Consider the following 22,559-nt stretch of genomic DNA (forward strand, 5'->3'; position numbering starts at 1 on the left):
CGGGTAGCGGGAGAATGCAGGGCCAGTGCAGGGCCAGGAATTATTAGCCCCGCCCTCTCAGTGACCAGAAAGACTAGAAGGACTGCCAGGCAACTGGTATTTTTGTAAAAGAAAATAAATATGGCAGCCTGTGACTTAACAAAATATTTAAGGTAAAGGCTACATTTACAGCCATGAGAGTTGCAGTGAAACTGCCGTTTTGTAGTGCGGCTTGCTGCACAGCAATGCACCACCTATATCGACGATCACAGTGCAGCAATGCATTGTGGTACTACAGCTTGTAGCATGGTAACGCACTGCATGCAGCTACTGAAAAACGCGTATGTTAATGGTGAAGCATACTTTTAATTGACTGTGTGCTTCACTGTATGAGACGCAACGAGTAAGAGACGATAACCCGCAGTGCTGCTTTCACATTCCATTGCGCTCCTGCTGTTACAGGGAATGTGATGCAAATCTCACTGTGAACCTAGCCTAAAGGTGGCCACACACCATACAATATATCCAATTTTATACCAATTTGATAAAAACGATCGGTTGTGCAGGAAAATCGAACATTTTTTTTCCTATTCAAGTGAGAAATTGAATTTCCTGTCTCCCCCCCCCCCCCCCCCCCCCAATACAAGTCGATTGGGAGTGGTGGATTTTTCTGATAAATTTTTCAAAAAATTGAATGGTGTGTGTAGTAGATTGTCAAATGATGTATAGACCCACACAATTTTATCAAATTTTTTAAACATTTTATTTCATAACTGGGTGAAAAATGAACACGTGTGTTACATTGGTCAGATTTTTCAAATGTTATAATCAATCAAAAAAATTGATTGCAATTCTCAGATTGAAAAGAAATAAATGGTGTATGGCCACCTTAAAGAGAACCAGAGATGAACAACAGAATAGATTTATACATACCTTGGGCTTCCTTCAGCACCATCAGCATGGATCGCTCCTCGCCGCCTCTATCGCCGGTACCAGGTCCCGTAACTTCGGTCAGTCAGGGCCAGGCGACGCAAGCGCAGTGTGTTCCCTCCGTACTGTGCAGGCGCATGTGTAAAGCAGGCGCTAGCAGACGGAGGGAGTCCCTGTGGATGCGTACAACTGGCCGCGTCCGGCGGAAGTGACAAGACCCGGTACCAGCGATACAGGCAGCGGAGGACGGTGGCGTGGGAGCGAGCCAGGTGGATGAGGCTGGAGGAAGCCCCAGATATGTATAAATCTATTACGAGTTTTTGTCTCTGGCTCTCTTTAAAGGACTCCCGAGGTGAATAAATAAATCTTTTTACTAACCTGGGGCTTCTTTCAGCCCCTAGATGCCCTTTGGGTCCCTCACCGCAGCTCCGGTTCTTCCCAGTGTCCCGCTGGCCGCAAGCATTGGTGACCCATCGGCGGGTCGGCACTTCTGCGAATGAGTGGGCACCTACAAGCGCCCACATCACAGTGTAACCACTGCACCTGCTCAGCACACATTCGATGACGTGGGTGTGTCCGTGTGCAGACGTTTGCACGCGCTTACGCAGAAGCGGCGACGGGTCAGCGATACCGACAGGCGTCCAGCAGGAAACTGGGGAGGACCAGTGCTGTGACGAGGGACCCAGAGGACTTCTAGGGGCTGGAAGACACCAAGAAAGTAAAAAGAGATTTGTTCCCCTCGGGAGCAACACAAAATCCCAATCAGCAGCAGCCCTGCGTGTCGGACTTTCTGCTGTAGGAGTGTGTGGGAGAGAATTACAGCAGTAGCCAGGAGTGCAAAGATATCTCTCGACACATTCATCCAACCCTAGCCGAGCATCCAGACCAGAGAAGGCCAATGACCTGCATGTTTCCTCTTGCATGCAAATTGTGCGCTACTTGTAACTGTACCAAAACGGCAGGAAGTGGTGTTGACTGTCCCAATTCAATACAACTTGCACATGAGCCAGGACTGTCTGCCCCTCACTGTCCATCTCTACCAGACATGCAGGTCCCTGGCGGAATACTTCATACTGCGGCGTCTTACCTCTGAACTTCTATTGTTCCCATGGTCTCGTAGGCAAAGTCACATTTGTTATCTATTTCGATGGCTTTGCTGATGAGGTCTAAGCCCTTGTCCAGGTCCTGCTTCCACTGCAGCTGAAGTAGGCTAGAAAAGACGAAAAGGCGCTGTATTAAACAAACTGCTATAGTGAAAGCACACAAACGCTACAAAGTTTCATTTCATATAAGATATCAAAGGCGCTCCTATTCTGTTCACCTTGCTGCAAGGCACTGTGTTATTGACCTGAGGAAGCAGGCTAGTGCCCATGAAACGCGTTGTCCATTTTGTGTTTTGGGTAAATTATTTTCCAGTACTACTGGTGTTTTCGACGTCAGGAGAGGTAAGAGATTACGTCTCATTCTTATTTTATCTATTAGAAGCTTTTATACTGTATATACTCGACTATAAGTCTAGAAATTTAGGTCTGACTCACTAAAAGTCTAGGGGTCGACTTATACACGAGTCACGAGCAACACTGAGCACACTGAGCAATGTATGTACTATTAGTGACAGTCTCATTTACAGCAATTTACCCAGTGGTAAGTGACACTTTCTCTATAAAGGAAATGCCAAAAAAATACAGGTCTGAAAGTCCTGGCCACAACAATCAACATGGAAAGGGGCAGGGGGAAAAGACTGGGCTGCAAGAAGGGGGGTGAATCATTGCTGCACTTGGGGGCCTGGAGGAGTTATATAACTCCTAGTCCCCAAGTGCAGCTGTTAATTCTTCCTGATTCCCAAGTAAAGCCATTAACTTTGCTGGGCAGACTTATACTTGAGTCAATAAAAAATTCCAGCTTAAGAGGGTCAAAGATTTGAGTCGACTTATACAAGGAGTTGACATATTCGAGGACATACGGTATACAGTATATTTACACATGGGCGCCTCCATCCTTAGGAGTATCCAGATAAACCTCCTTTGGAGGTAGTTATTTTTCCGTAAAAACTAAAAACCCAGGAGAGCGACCATCCAGCTTCCAGCAGGACCTGGAGAGCGGAGGTGGTTAATTTCCCGCTGGCTTATACGGTAGTTGCAGGGATTTGAAGCCCACTCTTGTGAGCATAGCTGTATGTATTTATAACTTCCCATTTATTAACGATACTACACCATTGGGTATTCTGGAGTACAAGGTCACTATAAAGATCACCAAAACCATCCTATAACATGTAAGATGACTTAAGATTCTTTCAGAGTCTACACTAGGGACATCATCTGCATGCAATAGGCATGTACCAAGCAGGTCAGTGTGTGGTGTCTTCCGTGTACTTTGGTACACCATTTATGCAGAAGAAAGCAAAATCCTGTAGGCCTAGTTCACACTACAGAACACAACCGCTAAGCGCTTTTCAGAGCGATTTTTAAAGGAATGTTAGTTTTTGCACATTCCTTTAAGAAAAATCGCTCTAAAAATGGTACAGGCAGTTTTCAATTTTGTCAAAATTGAATCGCTGCAGTGACAACACTCTCGTAGGGGACATTTCTGTGGTGCTTGGCCTATCGCTATGAGCGCAGTTGTTCATTGTGTGAACCAGCATGTAATTTTGTTGTAAAAATGATGCCTTTTAATAGCCAACTAAAAAAAAAAAAGTGGCCTGTCTGAAAGCTTGCATTGCGATTTTTTTTGTTTAGTTAAGGTGGCTATACATTGGTAGGTGGCAAACAAATTATACCAGCAGATAGATCCCTCTCTGATCCAATCTGATCAGAGAGGGATCTATTACTTGCAACACACTGCACACAGATTTCCAATACATTTCAACAGGAAATCAATAGAAAATCTGTAGAGTCACCCCTGCCAACCGGGCCCACCTGGTCCACCCATCTATGTTATCCCCTCTCCATTAACCACTTAAGGACCGGAGGCTTACACCCCGTAGTGACCAGGTTATTTTTTACAATTCAGGCCACTGCAGCTTTAAGAGCTCTCTGCAGGGTCGTACAACTCAGCACACAAGTGATCCCCCCCCTTTTCTGCTCACCAGCAGAGCTTTCTGTTGGTGGGCTTACATTTGTATTTATTAAATTTCCCATCCTCCCTCCCCCCAGCAGCCAATCCCAACGATCGGCTCTCAGACATTAGCCTATGACAGCCGATCGCTCTCTGAGCCTCTCTCCCCAGTACAACTCTGCCTTAGACCGCAGCGCTGTACGTTGTAAATAGACGGTGATCGCCGCTGGGAGATTGATCTCCGCCATTCAAGCGGGTGATGCGCTCGCATCGGCGTGCGCGATCTCATGCAAAACACGCCCCAGGACTTGACGTCAATTGGCGTTACACGGTCCTGGGGGAGCCGCCGCGTTTACGCCCATTGGCATGACGCGGTCATCAGGTAGTTAAAGCTGTCCAGTGTGTTGGCAGGTTTCATGTTAATGCTGCTGGACAAACAGTTGCTGGCATTCTGTAGTCAAGTGACAAACGGTGCAGGGACAGAAAAGACTTGACAGATGCAAGTTAAATTGCACAAAAATGCACCTTGAGTGGTAGATAAAAAAAAAAAACTGGCGTGAATATCAAATTATGCTTTAGGACATGTTTGTGCAGATATGTGGAACATACGAATGAGCTTTAGAATCTTTAAGGCACCAGTGAACATTAATATTGGATGCCCGTGTCGCAGGGTCATAGAAACAATGTTTTGTGTGTTGCGGCGCGATGGGGCAGAGCATTGCACCGCAAACACACTGACCAGGTGAAAAACTTGCCTAAAGGAAACCTGAGGCAGGGGTAGAAAGTTAAGTATTAAGTACCGTAATGCTGTATTGAGCTAAGCTCTTTTTTTATAAAAGTTATCCTATATTGTATAGGAGCTTACTCGCTGTGTATATATTTGATGCAATAAATGTTACTATGGTGATTAACCGATTGTTGTGTGATTTTGGATCCAGCAGGAGAATTATTCATGTTGGACGTTCCCGAGTGTGACTGTGTGTGCAGAGTTAACCAGCAGAGGGAGCTCCTACCAGGGATGCTCTCGAATTCGGATGAAATTCGATTAGGGTTATTCGAATTTCATCCTGCTAATTACTGCAGCTGTGCGGGTGGCCGAGGGGGGGGGGTTAATCTTACCCATCAGGCGTCTTCTTGCTCCGTCCCTCGGCGCCTCCCACGCTGCGTTCCAATACGGTCACGTGATTACATACACTTCTTCCTTCCGGGTTGAAGGAGGAAGTGTATAGTCACCTGACGCCGGAATGGAACGCAGCGTGGGAGGCGCCGAGGGACGGAGCAAGAAGACGCCTGATGGGTAAGATTAACCCACCCTCAGCCACCCGCACTGCTGCAGTAATTAGCATGATGAAATTTGAATAACCCTATTCGAAATTCATCTGAATTCGAATTTGAGAGCATCCCTGGCTCCTAAATCATAATAAGGGCTAGGTATGACTAACACACGGAAACAAGAAATCTGTTAGACCGGTGTCTGCTGATAGCCATGTGTATGCACGCATTACTGGTGGGTGAGAGTAACATCTACCATATAGATAAGCGGACACTTGTTTCCCTTCTCAAAAACACTAATGGTGGTCACACACCAGTGCTATATAAATACATAATACTACAGGAGGACATTAGACTATGACTATGGTAGGAATTAGACCGAGTTCCTCTGACGACAGTCAGTGACATGACTATGGACTCTGCAATGTGCTGCAGAAGACGTTAGTGCTGTATAAATACATAATAACAATAAAAAAAACTGTTTTCCTGCACATGTGGGAGCGGATGTGCATTAACCTCCTTGGAGGTTTGAATTTTTGTTAATGTTAGAATCTAAAAGCGGTGCAATTTTTTCTGCACACTTTTAGACCCTAAACCCCCCCCCAAAAAAGCATGCAGCTAGAGAGCCTGCAGCAGGTTAGCACTTGCTCACCTCCCTGGGATCCAGCGCTGCAGTTATCTATCCGTCCTCTGGGTGGCACTGTAGCCTGTAGTGAAACTCCATCTGTCATGACGACAAACTACGATCTCACCAGAGGAATGCAGAGGCTCCCGAGGGCAGAAAGGAGAATGGCTGCCTGTGTTTGGATTCTGGGGGAGGCGAGTTACAAAGCACGCTGCATACAGGCTCTGCACAGACCTCCTGGCTCCTACCAAGAGTCAGGCTCGGGGGTTACCACTGCGGTTTTCCGCACCGAGCCTGACTCGGTGTTACCGACAGGCAGGTTAAACTTTGAGAACTTTCCATACACTTCCATGCTTAGTTCCTGGGCAGTGGTTGGGGAAAACTCACCCTTTGTGAACATACGTCGTGGCGTTGTCTGGCTCCAGCTCTATGCACTGATCATACATCTCATCAGCCTTCCCGAACTGCTGCTGATCTGTGAGTGCCTGGACAGGAGGGAACAGTACAGGTTAGATCTGTGACTGCCGGGACAGCAGGGAACAGCAAAGGTTAGATATGTGAGTGCCTGGAAAGCAGGGAACAGCAAAGGTTAGATATGTGAGTGCCTGAACAGGAGGGAACCGCACAGGTTAGATCTGCGAGTGCCTGGACAGGAGGGATAGGCACAGGTTAGATCTGCGAGTGCCTGGACAGCAGGGAACAGCAAAGGTTAGATATGTGAGCGCCTGGACAGGAGGGAACCGCAGGGGTTAGATCTGTGAGTGCCTGGACAGGTGGGAACCGCACAGGTTAGATCTGCGAGTGCCTGGACAGGAGGGAACAGTACAGGTTAGATCTGTGAGCATGGACAGGAGGGAACAGCACAGGTTAGATCTGCGAGTGCCTGGACAGAAGGGAACAGTACAGGTTAGATCTGTGAGTGCCTGGACAGGATGGATCAGCACAGGTTAGATCTGTGAGCGCCTGGACAGGAGGGAACAGCACAGGTTAGATCTGTGAGTGCCTGGACAGGAGGGAACAGCACAGGTTAGATCTGTGAGTGCCTGGACAGGAGGGAACAGCACAGGTTAGATCTGTGAGTGCCTGGACAGGAGTGAACAGCACAGGTTAGATCTGTGAGTGCCTGGACAGGAGGGAACAGCACAGGTTAGATCTGTGAGTGCCTGGACAGGAGGGAACAGCACAGGTTAGATCTGTGAGTGCCTGGACAGGAGGGAACAGCACAGGTTAGATCTGTGAGTGCCTGGACAGGAGGGAACAGTACAGGTTAGATCTGTGAGTGCCTGGACAGGAGGGACCAGTAAAGGTTAGATCTGTGAGTGCCTGGACAGGAGGGGCCAGTAAAGGTTAGATCTGTGAGTGCCTGGACAGGAGGGAACAGCACAGGTTAGATCTGTGAGTGCCTGGACAGGAGGGAACAGCACAGGTTAGATCTGTGAATGCCTGGATAGGAGGGAACAGTACAGGTTAGATCTGTGAGTGCCTGGACAGGAGGGAACAGCACAGGTTAGATCTGTGAGTGCCTGGACAGGAGGGAACAGCACAGGTTAGATCTGTGAATGCCTGGATAGGAGGGAACAGTACAGGTTAGATCTGTGAGTGCCTGGACAGGAGGGAACCGCACAGGTTAGATCTGTGAGTGCCTGGACAGGAGGGAACAGCACAGGTTAGATCTGTGAGTGCCTCGACAGGAGGGAATCGCACAGGTTAGATCTGTGAGTGCCTGGACAGGAGGGAACCGCACAGGTTAGATCTGCGAGTGCCTGGACAGGAGGGAGGGAGGGAACAGCACAGGTTAGATCTGTGAATGCCTGGACAGGAAGGAACAGTACAGGTTAGATCTGTGAGTGCCTGGACAGGAGGGAACAGCACAGGTTAGATCTGTGAGTGCCTGGACAGGAGGGAACAGCACAGGTTAGATCTGTGAATGCCTGGACAGGAGGGAACAGTACAGGTTAGAGGTCCGATCATGCGGCTATCATGCTTTTTTCCCTTTCATTAACACTACAGCACTTTATGACAGTGATAAAAATGGCACCTTCCCCATTTTCTGAGACTTGGAAAGCATCAGACAGGAGGCAGGAGATATAAATACTCCAGCAGCTGAACACAGATGAAGATAATGTCAGTATCCCAGGCAACCGTGGTTCTTGTATAATCCAAGTCTCTCCTATCAATAAGCTACTCAGCAGATAAGACCTGACAATCCACATCTTCTACACAGGCAGCTCTCCACAAGGGAGGCTATGCAGGGAAAACGCAGTTTAACCACTAGCAGAGAAAATCAAGAATGCTTTCTTTTTAAAGCAGGGGTGTCAAACTCGGCTACATCAGGGACCAAAATCTAAAATATACCCCAAGTTGTTAGCCAATTTGTTTATTAAGAGGAAACATTTATTGAACAGTCTCAAACTGACAATGTTTCAACCAGAAACATGATCTTAAATGCAACAGGCTTTTCCATTGAAGGATATCCTGTGAGCATGAAAAATTCAGTAAGGAAGTACATTTTATTGGCCCAATTGCAAGCTGCATACAATGCGCAATACATTGGCATGAAAGCTGGTAATGACGTCTCACTGACTATTTCTACTGTGCAAAAACACAACGCTTGCAGTCTCTATATCGGGAACCTGAGATGAACTACAGTGGAGGAAATAATTATTTGACCCCTCACTGATTTTGTAAGTTTGTCCAATGACAAAGAAATGAAGTCTCAGAACAGTATCATTTCAATGGTAGGTTTATTTTAACAGTGGCAGATAGCACATCAAAAGGAAAATCGAAAAAATAACCTTAAATAAAAGATAGCAACTGATTTGCATTTCATTGAGTGAAATAAGTTTTTGAACCCTCTAACAATAAAATACTTAATACTTAGTGGAAAAACACCTTGTTTGCAAGCACAGAGGTCAAACGTTTCTTGTAACTGAGGACCAAGTTTGCACACATTTTAGGAGGAATGTTGGTCCACTCCTCTTTGCAGATCATCTCTAAATCCCTAAGGTTTCGAGGCTGTCTCTGTGCAACTCTGAGCTCCCTCCATAGGTTTTCTATTGGATTAAGGTCCGGAGACTGACTAGGCTACTCCATGACCTTAATGTGCTTCTTTTTGAGCCACTCCTTTGTTGCCTTTGCTGTATGTTTTGGGTCATTGTCGTGCTGGAACACCCATCCACGACCTATTTTCAGTTTGCTGGCAGAGGGAAGGAGGTTGTCGTTCAGGATTTCACGATACATGGCTCCGTCCATTTTCCCGTTAATGCGATTAAGTTGTCCTGTGCCCTTAGCAGAAAAGCACCCCCAAAGCAAAATGTTTCCACCCCCATGCTTGACGGTGGGGACGGTGTTTTGGGGGTCATAGGCAGCATTTTTCTTCCTCCAAACACAGCGAGTTGAGTTAATGCCAAAGAGCTCTATTTTGGTCTCATCAGACCACAGCACCTTCTCCCAGTCACTCACAGAATCATTCAGGTGTTCATTGGTAAACTTCAGATGGGCCTGCACATGTGCCTTCTTGAGCAGGGGGACCTTGCGAGCCCTGCAGGATTTTAATCCATTGCAGTGTAATGTGTTTCCAATGGTTTTCTTGGTGACTGTGGTCCCTGCTAATTTGAGGTCATTCACTAACTCCTCCCGTGTAGTTCTAGGATGCTTTTTCACCTTTCTCAGAACCATTGACACCCCACGAGGTGAGATCTTGCGTGGAGCCCCAGAGCGAGGTCGATTGATGGTCATTTTGTGCTCCTTCCATTTTCGAACAATCGCACCAACAGTTGTCACCTTCTCTCCCAGCTTCTTGCTAATGGTTTTGTAGCCCATTCCAGCCTTGTGCAGGTCTACAATTTTGTCCCTGACATCCTTGGACAGCTCTTTGGTCTTTCCCATGTTGGAGAGTTTGGAGTCAGCTTGATTGATTGATTCTGTGGACAGGTGTCTTTTATACAGGTGACCTTAATGAGGGTGACTAATTGGGTAGAAGTGTCTAACCATCGTGTGGGAGCCAGAACTCTTAATGGTTGGTAGGGGTTCAAAAACTTATTTCACTCAATGAAATGCAAATCAGTTGCTATCTTTTATTTAAGGTTCTTTTTTTGATTTTCCTTTTGATGTGCTATCTGCCACTGTTAAAATAAACCTACCATTGAAATGATACTGTTCTGAGACTTTTCATTTTTCTCAATGGACAAACCTACAAAATCAGTGAGGGGTCAAATAATTATTTCCTCCACTGTAAACCTCAGGTTTTATACTTACCTGGGACTTCCTCCAGACCCCTCGAGGCCACTTAGTCCCTCGCCGTGTCCCTGGGTCGCTCCTGTCCCCCGCTGGATGGCTGGTGCTCTCTCCCAGTCGCGCTTTGTTGCAAAAAAAAAAAACCTCCCCGGCGATGGAGGAGCGTGCGCGCCCACGCGACATAGTACCGGGCCATGCAGCGGGGGACAGGAGGGGCCCAGGTAGGCTGCAAGGGACTGAGTGGCCTCAAGGGGGCTGGAGGAAGCCCCAGGTAAATATAAAACCTGAGTTTTAGTTTGTCTCAGGTTCCCTTCAACTACAGAATTTTCTTACAGCCGGAACATGGTTTATAAAGTTTCAGTTGCACGGTATTTGGCAAAAGGTTTCAGCATCTGTTAAAGAATGCTGTAATGCCAGAATACTCCTGGTAATAGCTCAAGGAATTGCTTTTGCAGACAGAAAAGCAAGAGCACGGCACTCACAGGGTTCATTTCAGGTAGTAAGCGGTGGTGGAGGATCCAAACTAAATAGCCTGAGGAATAAATATAGCACACTAGCAGTCTTCTTGTTGTGCGCATAAAGCTTTACAGGAGATAGCCATGTGTATGTACAGTGCGCCTAACATACAACTAACTAGGCTGTGTTCCTTTTTTCGTTCTCTGCCTAAAAGAGTTAAAAAAACAGGTATGCAAGTTCACAGATTTTAGCTCTTGCATACCTTAAAGGGAAGGTTCAGGGAAACCTTTAAAAAAATGAAAATCCATATCCACTTACCTGGGGCTTCCTCCAGCCCGTGGCAGGCAGGAGGTGCCCTCGCCGCCGCTCCAGAGGCTTCCGGTCATCTTCGGTGGCCGACCCGACCTGGCCAGGCCGGCTGCCAGGTCGGGCTCTTCTGCGCTCCAAGGACGGGCTCTTCTGCGTCCCACGCGGGCACGCTGACGTCATCGGACGTCCTCCGGGCTTTACTGCGCAGGCGCAGAACTACTGCGCCTGCGCAGTACAGCCCGGAAGATGTCCGATGACGTCAGCGCGCCCGCGTGGGACGCAGAAGAGCCTGTCCTTGGAACGCAGAAGAGCCCGACCTGGCAGCCGGCCTGGCCAGGTCGGGGCGGCCACCGAAGACGACCGGAAGCCTCTGGAGCGGCGGCGAGGGCACCTCCTGCCTGCCACGGGCTGGAGGAAGCCCCAGGTAAGTGGATATGGATTTTTATTTTTTTAAAGGTTTCCCTGAACCTTCCCTTTAATGAATATGTCATTGCGCAGAGAATTAAACAGTAAAATGTAGTTTAAAAAAAAAACAAAATAAAAGTGTAGGATATCTAAAAACCGCAAGTTATTTTTTAGGAGAAGGAGGGTAGATGCAATTGTTTCTCATCAGTTTATTTTCACTTCAGGTTTCCCTAATGCCTGATACACACCATGCAATTTCATGTCAAATAGATTGCTCAAATCAATTATTTCCGACAGGTCAGATCTGACTTTCCATTGTTTTTCTTTAGAAGTGTTTGGATAATCAATCAGAAAAACGAAATCGAAAATCAGATCGATGTGTTAGAAATAATTGATTCGACCCGTCTCTCACGAAATTGCATGGTGTGTATCAAGATCCACTATTATACATTTCATGACAACATAGCCCAGCTCAAAGTCGAGGATATGTCCGTAAACAGCCCTTTTAGGACGTATCCACAACTGCTTTCTCTATGTAAACCAGTAATGCTACGGGTTCTCACCTGCGCAGCAGCCACTGCTGTCAGACTTAAAAGTCAACATCCGTGTAAAGTTGACATTCTACCAATCCTTTAAGTTATAGCTGCCGGGTCTTTTTGTTCCAAATCCCTCCTGGGTGCCAGTGTCTGCCGACTTGCATAGCCCTACCCCCTTGCAGAAAAGTGCCATGGCACTTTCTCTACTCGAGATAAGGATGCCAGTCAACACATCACTTGACAATTTCATGGGTCAAATGTCTGCACTGTCTGATGAAGGGGACCCTCCGTGGCCCGAAACAATTTTCAAACATTGTGTTGACTTGCATTAAAGAGAATCTGTACTCCAAAATTCTTACAATAAAAAGCATACCATTCTATTCATTATGTTCTACTGGGCCCCTCTGTGCTGTTTCTGCCACTCCCTGCTGCGATCCTGGCTTGTAATTGCCAGTTTTAGGCAGTGTTTACAAACAAAAGACATGCCTGCTAACAGCATGTGATAGGCTGTGAGTAGCTCAGTGCGTGAGTCATACAGAGCTTGGAGGGGGTCTGGAGAGGGTGTGTATAGCTTCTATCCCATCATAAGCAGACCAGCACATTCCAGTCTGAGTGCCTGAGCCAGACAAAGCCAAGAAGATTAGATTATATAACAGAGATAACACAGCCACTGTGCAACTAGGAAAGGCTGCAGTAAGCCAGAGCACATTAGAACAGGTATAGGAACTTATAGGATAGAAGAAATAAGGCTGAAAATTGTGTTACATAGTCTCTTTAAGGAATAAATACTCCTCCAAACTTGCTCTGGTGTGCTAACCAAACCTTGGACGTTGCTACCTGTACAAGGCGTTTTGCTTGGCACCTTGGTCATGCACCCAACATACATACGGTAAAGTGTGCCACTTCCAAAACCCCTGACTACTCAAGATAAAGGGGTGGGGCTACGCCCCGGAAGCCAGCGGACATGGGGCGCAGGGAGGGATTTGTAACAAAAAGCAGGTTGTAAGAACTTTGTATTAGAAGAGGATCGATAGAATGTCAAATGTACACTGAAATTGCTCTTTAACCTCTGCTGTGCCAATTTAATGTATCGAGAGATAATTACAGAAACTAAATGACAGGCCAAAACACTATATTGATCTCTAATTATTATATATACTATATTGCTGGTGTAAATGGCTGAAGTGAGTTAGTGGAAATAAAAAAGGGTGAAGTGATACCACAGTAGTGAAAGCTGTACTTCAAAGAAAAAACATATCCTTTGTCGTGTTATATGGTCAGTAACAGATGCCAAGTCAGACAGCGAGCGCCGGCTGGTCACCTTGTGTGGGCCTGAAAAAAGTCCCCCTCTCAGAGCATAGCCAATCAGCTGACACAACACAGCAGCAGGGATAGTAAAATAAACAGAGACAGAAGGAAATGCAGCACAGGTAAAGGGTAAGCAGTAACAGGGTACCTGAGCGTAGAGGGCGTAACCTTCTGCACATTTTGGAAACTTCTTAATGACATCTTCAAACCCTTTCATGGCCGATTTGATCTGCAGCGGATTGCTACCTGTGTATGCTTTACGGTACTAAAAGAAAAAAAAAAAAAAAAACATTTTTTGCACTCTTGTTTTTAAGAGAAGCTCATACTTTAGCTTGTGTCTCAGCTGCAGTATATTCCCAACAGCAGAGGCTTTATTATCTCAGCAAAGAGAACACAAGTCAGCAGCTTTAGTCGAGAACTGGGCTCATAATTCCGACATTCCCCTTCTCATCTCTCCCAAGTCCCACAAATGAACCAAACAGGGACATACTCCCTGGTGGACAATCCCCTTTTACCTCTTCCCAGTCTGTGTCAGAGGCAGAGCCCTTAACCAGTGCACTAGCCAGCCACTGGTGAAATGACTGATACAGCCATGTGGCCAGGAACGGGTGACGAGGAGGAGGATGGGGGATTAGTACTGATCGCTCCGTCTCATCAGAGGTAGCTACACAATGATTTAGCAGATCCCAGATCCGCAACCCAGTGGGATTCAATCCCCCCCTTGTAGTGAATACTCTCTCTGCAGCTGGGAGATACATAACCACACAACACTTAAATTGGTGGAAATGCATCTGATTTATGCATTTGAAACAAGGTATATACTGTATAGACAGTCAGTGAATGCAGGATTTTACAGACTAATCAGCAACTAATCAGCTGCTTATTCATTTCAGCGTGTTTGGCTACAGACCAATCATCTGCTTATACAGAATGGCATACATGTTTGCCTAACTGACCCTAGTTTGCCATTATATTAACATACACAACAACAATGGTTTCTACTTTAACACAACAGTGTACATTTTAGTATGTTTCACTACCCGACTTTAGTTTTTCATGATATTAACATACACAAAAGCAAAGACCCATATAAACAATGCATTCTAGCTTACACAAGTGGTCCCAAGATCAAAACGCATCTCCTTTAACAAATAGCAAACATTTAACAGACTTGATCAACAACACTGGGAGACTTTTCACAATGCACACTTGTTCTGTGAAGGTCAAGAGATTCCTATTGTCTCTAAATGTAAAACATTTGTTCTTCAATTATATAACAGGTACAGTAATATAATTAACAGTAAAAGAGTAAAAGTCTGGTCCCTAATGAATCAATATAAAATAAGGAAAATAATAAAATAATTTATGTTATTCACAAATACTGTACCTGGAAGCACTGCAAACAGCAAACATGGTAGAGGATGATTATTCACAGCATGCTACCAATGGGGGATGTGAAGAGAGCACCACAAAGAGCTGCTTCACACTAGCGGTGCTTTTCTAAGCACCGGTGATTTAAAAAGCGCTAGCTAATGTCATTTTAAAACAATCTCTCCAGTGGGATCACATATATACGTAGCATTACCCAAACAAGAGCTTTTCAAACCACTGATGCTTAGAAAAGCGTTTGCAGTGTAAACCAGCCGTAACGGAAGAGACACTGTATAAGGAGGGCTCTATGAGGAAGGTGTGGTGCTCTACTGGAGAGGGGGGTGGGGAAGAACAGGATGCACTACAGAACACAGCATGCTGGGCTGCATCATTCTGCATTCATAAGGGTGACAGGTTTTGACTTTCCATGGTTTCAAAGCACAGGATGCGTCTTTTACACAATTACCACAAGGCTTGAGGAAAATCTGTATGACATTATTAAAGGACTCATGAGGTGGCAGGTCATCTCTTCTGCGCCTTCCCACCACACGGCCACATCACCTGGCACGTACTATACGCCAGATGACGTGGATGCACAGAAGAGAGCACCTGCCGGCGGGTTGCCGATCTCTGCGGTCGGCCAGCGGGACATTGAGGAGGACCGGGGCTGCAGCGAGGGACTGACATGGCTGCTCGGGGGCTGGAAGAAGCTCTAGGTGCGTAAAAAAAAAAATTAGATTACAAGCGTCACCTCATGAGTCCTTTAAACTCACAGCTATCCTGTAGAACCTGAAATCCTTCTTCCATAAACTAGTCTCCTGAGTATTCCAACACATTTTTTTTTCCTCATCTAGTCAACAAAATACATTTGACAGCACCTAGCATATGAAAAACTAATATTAAACTTAATTTAATCCTAGTCGGTTTAAAGGATATCCTATACAGAATTAAACGGTTTTCTTTTACTTACCTGGGGCTTCTTCCAGCCCCCCCCCCCCCCCCCGTAGTCCTGTAGGTCCCTTGCTGTCCTCCCGTCCCTATTTGTTGATCCGCTATGTGGTCCAGTGAAGTCTGACACAGCATTTTGCGCAGGCACGGTTATGAGGCTAATTGAACTGTGCATGTGCAAAACTCACAGACACGGGGTCGTGAACAAGGAAGAACGCTGGCAGGTCAGACCATGCACAGTAGTGCACGACTCAGCTGAGTTGCAGACTTTACTGGGACACACAGCGGATCAACAAAGGAGGCCAGGAGGATAGCAAGGGACCTAGACTACGGGGGCAATAACCCCAAGTATAAGAAAAATATTTACAGTACTTTTTGGACTATAACGCTCACTTTTTCTCCCCCAAAAGTGGGTAAAAAAAGTCACTGTATCTTATAGTCGCAAAGAGTTCCTGACCCCCAACCCACTGCAATGTTGGGGACTCCCTGTACTGTGCCCATGCAGAGGAGGACACGGGAACAAACGGAGGACACAGGGGGACACAAAGGGGCGTAGAGGAGGACACAGAAGGATACAAGGGGCATAGAGGAGGACACAGAAGGATACAAGGGGCATAGAGGAGGACACAGAAGGATACAAGGGGCATAGAGGAGGACACAGAAGGATACAAGGGGCATAGAGGAGGACACAGAAGGATACAAGGGGCATAGAGGAGGACACAGAAGGATACAAGGGGCATAGAGGAGGACACAGGGAGACACAAGAGGTACATGGGGGGAATGTGGTACAAAGGGGGCATAATTCACAAGATGCTCCTTCACCATGGATGCACCAGGTTTAGTATATATTTTTTGCCCTGGTTTTTATCCTCTAAACCTAGGTGCGTCTTATAGTCCGAAAAATATGGTAATTCCACTTTAAATATCCTTTATAGAGACTCTGTAAGAAACCAAAAAACCCTCTGGGAGATACTTACCTCGGGAGGGGGAAGCCTCTGGATCCTAATGAAGCTCCTCCTACGTCTCAATGATCCAGAGCTGCTTCCCAGAATCCAGAGCCAACAAGGATGTCGGGCTGTAGCACAGGCACAGTAGCGACCTGCAATATTTACCTTCTCCGGCTCCAGTGCAGGCGCAGTAGCTGCTTTCTGGTTGGGCTCAGGTGGAAATAGGCGAGCTTGATCGGCTCGCGTCTGCTCAGTAGAGCGAACCTGATTGGGCTTGGCTATCTCCAACTGAGCCCAATCAGAAAGCCGCTACTGCGCCTGCACTGGATCGCGGTAGATAAATATTTACCTCCCATGTGTTCGGGGGCTGCCAGCGCTGGATCCCCGAGGCTGAGGAGGACAGGGGAAGCCTCATTAGGATCCAGAGGCTTCTCCCCTCCCACCCTCTCAAGGTAAGTATACACCCCCCCCCCCCCCCCCCAAGGGTTTTTTTTCCTTAAAGATTTTATTTAACATTTTATGTACTTTGGGATGGGGATTTGCTGAAAAGTTATTTTTCTAGTGTGAAATTCTTTGCTGTGTGAAATCTCAGAAAGGAAGTGTATTGCATTAGGGAACATGAGGACACTGCAGAGCTACAGAGTTTAGCAGACATAAATAATAGAGTAAACCTGAAGTGCAATGAACGGTTCTTCTCCTTACCAGAGCAAAGCATTTCTGTGCCTGAGCCAGGGCGGAATCCGGCCGCAATCGAATACATTCATCAAAATCAGCCACAGCTTCCTCCACCTGGTCTAGGAGGATTTTTAGCTGCAGACACAAAGGAGACAGTTTTAGCATTTCCCGAAAGCACAGTCAATAACCTCATCCTGTCCAAAGTCGATTTTAAAGCCTGAATTCAGAGAATTGTTTTCCTATCTCTGCACTGGCAGATCTGGTGTTTAATTTGTGTAGAATCTCAGCACCTGTTTAAGGGTCTAATCACTGGCCACTTCCTGTAGCAGACTTTCATTGCTAGAGGACGCAGTCTTCTCTGGGGAAGGCGTGGGAACGAGGGAACAAAGCGAGAATCGGGATGGCTCTGTGGTAACTACAGCCTTCACTCTACACAGGCATTTTGTTAAACCTGAATTTTATTTTTTGCTTTAGATTGCCTTTAATGTGGAACTCTTGCACAGGACAGAAGGAAAACCGAGAAATACACTCTGTATGTTTTTATAGAGTTTAGCCTGTCTAATTCCCTCTCTTCTGTAACTCACAACTGTAATTTGATCTCTTAGCTGTGTCAGTTGGCTCCAGGTAAGTTACACTGGGCACCTTTGTTTTACTTTAGGTTTTCTTTAACCCTCCTGGCGGTTCATTTTTTCTGCCAATTAGGCAGAAATCCATTTAAAATTTTTTTATTTTTTTTTGTTTCATGTAAAGCTACCAGAGTGGTAGCTACATGAAACACCACTAGAGGGTGCATGTGTCCCTCTAGTGCGATCGTCGCCGGCATCAACAGCAAACAGGGGAACGTGTATATAACGCGTTCCCCGGTTTGGTTTCTCCTGTCGCCATGGCGACGATCGGAATGACATCATGGACGTCAGACGCCTCCGATCCAGCACTCATTGGTCTGGGCAGTGCAGGGCTCTGGCGGGGGCCCTCTTCCACCGCTGCGTGCGGGCGATGGCCGCAGAACGGCGGTGATCAAGCTGTACGTGCGGCTAGCAAAGTGCTAGCTTCGCGTACAGCACTTTGAATGGGGCGAATCGCCCCACCAGGGGCTGAGATATCCTCCTGCGCAGCATAGCCCGAGCTCAGCTCTGGCTTACCGCCAGGAAGATTAAAGAGGAACTATTGTAAAAATTTTAAAATTTAGAACACATACAAATAAAAAGTACATTTTTTCCAGATTAAAATGAGCCATACATCTCTTTTCTCCTATGTTGCTGTCACTTACAGTAGGTAGTAGAAATCTGACAATACCAACTGATTTTTGGAATAGCCCATCTTCTCATAGGGGGGTTCTCAGGGTTTTCTTTATTTTTAAAAGCACTCAGTTGCTCCATCCAACTGCCATCATAGTGTACAGCGAGCAGAGAGGCTGGCCAGCATCTCTATGTAATTTTCAGGAAATGTCTTTATAAAGAATAAAGGCCATGCTGAGAATCCCCTATGGAGAGATGGACTAGCCCAAAACCTGTAATGTCAGATTTCTACTACTTACTGTAAGTGACAGCAACATACAAGAAAAATAATTTATGGCCCATTTTGCTCTGGGAGAAATGTACTTATTTGTATGCGTTTTAAATGTTAAGATTTTCGGACACTTCCTCTTTAAGCAACAACTTGACCGTTGACGACATTTTTCCCTTTGTTCTGGAAGCCACTCAGGTGTTCCTGCTTCATTCTTCATACACAAAGTGTATCGCTCGGCTGTTGACTAGTGACACTTTGGGTACAGCAATGTGGCCTCGCAGTGTCGCATTCCATTCTGGTGGGTGACACAAATTTCTGTGAGTGTAAGCAGTTTGGACAATAATAGGGTAAGGTTTCTCCACCTATAACCTGGTTCCAGGCTGTCCCTGCCGGAGCAGTGCTTTTCAGCGCTGCTAGATTTGGGCGCAGCCGGCCCCTCCATAGACTACAATAGGAATCACTCCTATTGCAGCGCTCAGTGAGTAACGTCGGCTCTGTCAGAAGACGGAGCCGAGGTTGCTTAACCCATTCAGGTTCCGTCGTTTTCGCGTGAGAAATTTTCACCTCCCATTCATTAGCCTATAACTTTATCACTACTTATCACAATGCACTGATCTATATCTTGTTTTTTCCGCCACCAATTAGGCTTTCTTTGGGGGGTACATTTTGCTAAGAGCCACTTTACTGTAAATGCATTTAAACAGGAAGAATAAGAAAAAAATGGAAAAATTCATTATTTCTCAGTTTTCAGCCATTATAGTTTCAAAATAATACATGCCTCCATAATTAAAACTCACGTATTGTATTTGCCCATATGTCCCGGTTATTACACCGTTAAAATTATGTCCCTATCACAATGTATGGCGACAATATTTTATTTGGAAATAAAGGTGCATTTTTTCCATTTTGCATCTATCACTATTTACAAGTTTAAAATAAAAAAAAATATAGAAATATTTCATCTTTACATTGATATTTAAAAAGTTTAGACCCTTAGGTAAATATTTACATTTTTTTTTTATTGTAATGGATTTTTTTTATAGTAAACCTTTTATTTGGGTACTTTTGGGAGGGTGGGAGGTAAACAATAGATTTATAATGTAAATGTGTGTTAAATCTTTTTTTTTTTTTTTCAGGTGTAGTATTACTTTTTGGCCACAAGATGGCGGCCATGAGTTTGTTTACATGACGTCACTCTAAGCGTAGCACGCGCATAGAGTGACACATCGGGAAGGGAACGGCCAGAAAAGGCGCAGCTTCCGAGAGAAGCTGTCGCTTTTTCAGCGGGGGAGAGGAATCAGTGATCGGGCTCCATAGCCCGATATGTTGATTCCTTGGCTACCGAATCCGCGGCCGGGAGTGCGCGTGCACGCGCACGATTGGCCGCGGGAGCGCGCATGGTTCCTGGACGTAGAAACTACGTCCAGGAACCAAAATAGGTTAAAAAACACAATAATTCGGCCTCCAGCAATCGCTGGAAGCCGAATGATTTCATTCCCCCACTATCCATGGCGGCCTGGAGGGGAAATTGTAATTAAAATTGCCCAGACTTGTGCAGAAGCAGGATCAGCCATATACTGGCTGTATCCTGCGCCCAAGTGTACCGGCGCCGATTTCAAATGTACTCGTCCCTGCTGATTTAAGGCAAATAAGGACCCACCAGAACGGTTTAATACGATTACCATTTAATGTACATGGAAATTCCATGTAGTGTGAACCACATACAGCGCGTCTCATCTCACCTGCCCTCTGTGATGATAGACATCTGCATTCTGAGGGTCTATGTCGGCTGCCATGTTGAAGTCTTGCGTAGACATGAGAGGTTGCTGCTGCTGCATGTACATGCTTCCTCGTTTAATGAGTGCGTTTGCTCTTAACTAGGAGAAGCAAAGAGAAATAAATGAGACAGAACCAGGAATATGCAGAACATATGAGTCACTGATTATTCACAAACGTTACACTTGCTCAGAACCATATACTCCTAACACTTATACAGCGTGCTGCAGCTTAGCTCTATACTGTACATGGCACTCAATAACTCATGGAACTTCCGCCAGTCATTACGGCTATTCATTTCCCATTAACCTTCTCAATATCAGTCAGCTGAAGTACGGCAAACCGCAGGAGGATGGCGAGGGACCGACACGTATTTATTGGGCTGGAGGAAGCCCCGGGTAAGTACCAAATCTTTAGATATTGTGATCTATGGTTTACTATAAGTACATACTTACCACATTAAATTCTCTGTGTAGTATAACTTTAAGTACAGTTACCATTTTAAGAAGGCGGGACACATTGGAGTAGATCCTGATGCTGGGAAAGCTCGAGGGCTAAAAGAGGAGTGGGCAGCAGAGAATGAGATGGCTAGATGGTATCATGGAAGCAACAAACATGAGCTTGGACAGACTGCGAGAGGCAGTAGAGGATGAAGGGGTCTGGCATGCTGTGGTCTATGGGGTCACAAAGAGCCGGACACGACTAAACAACAAACCATACAGTCCCATTCACCGATTGGTTTACTATCGGGCGGCAACTTGAATGTATGAGCGCAACGGCAAGGTACGTATATCTACACTCCTAGAGCTAAAATGAAGTCTCCGGGGACGTAGATATACTGTATGAAAAAGAAGAATTGGTTAACCTCCAAGACCCCCCCCCCCCCTTATACTGCAGCATAAAAGTGGTCTGAAAGCCAGCATTTCTACTTAGTTCTAAAAGATTCCTTACAATTTTAAAACTACTATCCCATAAAAAGATTCTAGCAGAACATCACTGTAATGGTTAAACAAAGCACTTTGTTCTGCAATTCAGCATCAATTCCGCATCCAAACTGCAGATAACGGTATTGTTTTTACTTGTTAAACACAAATGTATCAACACTGGAATGTAAACAAAAACTCTCTGAGAATCTGTCTCTGCTTCAGTCACACCCAATGTTCAGAATAGCTCATTAGAACATTTTCATATATAATAAAAAGCAGTTATAATAGAAAAAATAAAATGCAATGCCAGCTTTCAGGGCAAGATAAACTACACTGTGGAAACTTGTAATAAGTAAACAGACAATATTACGTGTGCACAAAAGCAAATATATATGAGTATTAAAAAGTAGGAAAACACCTTTTTATTGAATGTTATATCAGAGTTTCAGACCATTTTAAGGCAGAGCCTGGCATTACAGACTCACTCTTTTTATACCAGAGGCAGCCTTTAAAGAAAACCTGTAATGAAAAAAACCCTCCCCGGTGGTGTACTCGCCTAAGGTAGGGGAAGCCTCCGGATCAGATCAAGGGTTCCCCCATCCTCCTGTGTCCCACGCTGGTCTCGCTGTGCCCCTCCGAACAGCGGGGATGTAAATATTTACCTTCCCGGCTCCAGCGCAGGCGCAGTATCAGCTCTCTGCTCGGAGATAGACGGAAATAGCCGATCGCTGTCGGGCCCGCTCTACTGTGCGGGTGCAAGTCTCCTGCGCAGTAGAGCGGACCCGACAGAAATCGGCTATTTTCGCCTATATCTGCGCTGAGAGCCGCAACAGCGCCCCCACTGGGGCCAGGAAAGGTAAATAAATCAGTGCTTATCAGGCTTGTCGAGGGAGGATTCCGGGACACTTTGGGGGAGCCAGCGCTGGATTGCCTGCAACTACAGGGGAGGGGGAAGCCTCATTGGGACCCTGAGGCTTCCCCCTCCCGAGGTGAGTATCCACCAGGGGAACTTTTTTTTTGTTACAGGTTCTCTTTAATATCCATTCTCCTTATGACAATGTCGATATCCCCAGTAAATGAGAAAATTGATGAAAAGCAAGTATTAAACTATATCAATATATTTCAGTCAAAAGCAAGCAGCTGTTATAGGAAACTAACATCCTCCAATTGGTAGACAGGTCATGTGTGTGCTCAGTGTGTATTTTATCCCATAAGTGGGGCTTGCACTCTTTTGCAGGTAAGCACTCATCTGTTTTTAAGTAGCGCTGTTCATTTCTTTGCAAAAGCAAGCAGCTAG

The 22,559-nt window shown here is 45.8% G+C and overlaps 1 protein-coding gene across 1 annotated transcript in view; it reads right to left on the reverse strand.

Moving 5' to 3' along the window:
• Positions 1–22,559, reverse strand: part of TOMM70 (translocase of outer mitochondrial membrane 70) — a 68,562-nt gene that overhangs the window by 1,149 nt on the left and 44,854 nt on the right. The window contains exons 7-11 of the mRNA XM_068270697.1: positions 20,303–20,437; positions 17,079–17,186; positions 13,259–13,375; positions 6,248–6,345; positions 1,997–2,119 (exon numbers count right to left, since the gene is read on the reverse strand). Of these exons, the coding sequence (XP_068126798.1) occupies positions 1,997–2,119; positions 6,248–6,345; positions 13,259–13,375; positions 17,079–17,186; positions 20,303–20,437 (581 nt within the window). The remainder of the gene's footprint in view (positions 1–1,996; positions 2,120–6,247; positions 6,346–13,258; positions 13,376–17,078; positions 17,187–20,302; positions 20,438–22,559) is intronic.

Source organism: Hyperolius riggenbachi, chromosome 2, assembly GCF_040937935.1.
Source record: "Hyperolius riggenbachi isolate aHypRig1 chromosome 2, aHypRig1.pri, whole genome shotgun sequence".
NCBI lineage: Eukaryota > Metazoa > Chordata > Amphibia > Anura > Hyperoliidae > Hyperolius > Hyperolius riggenbachi.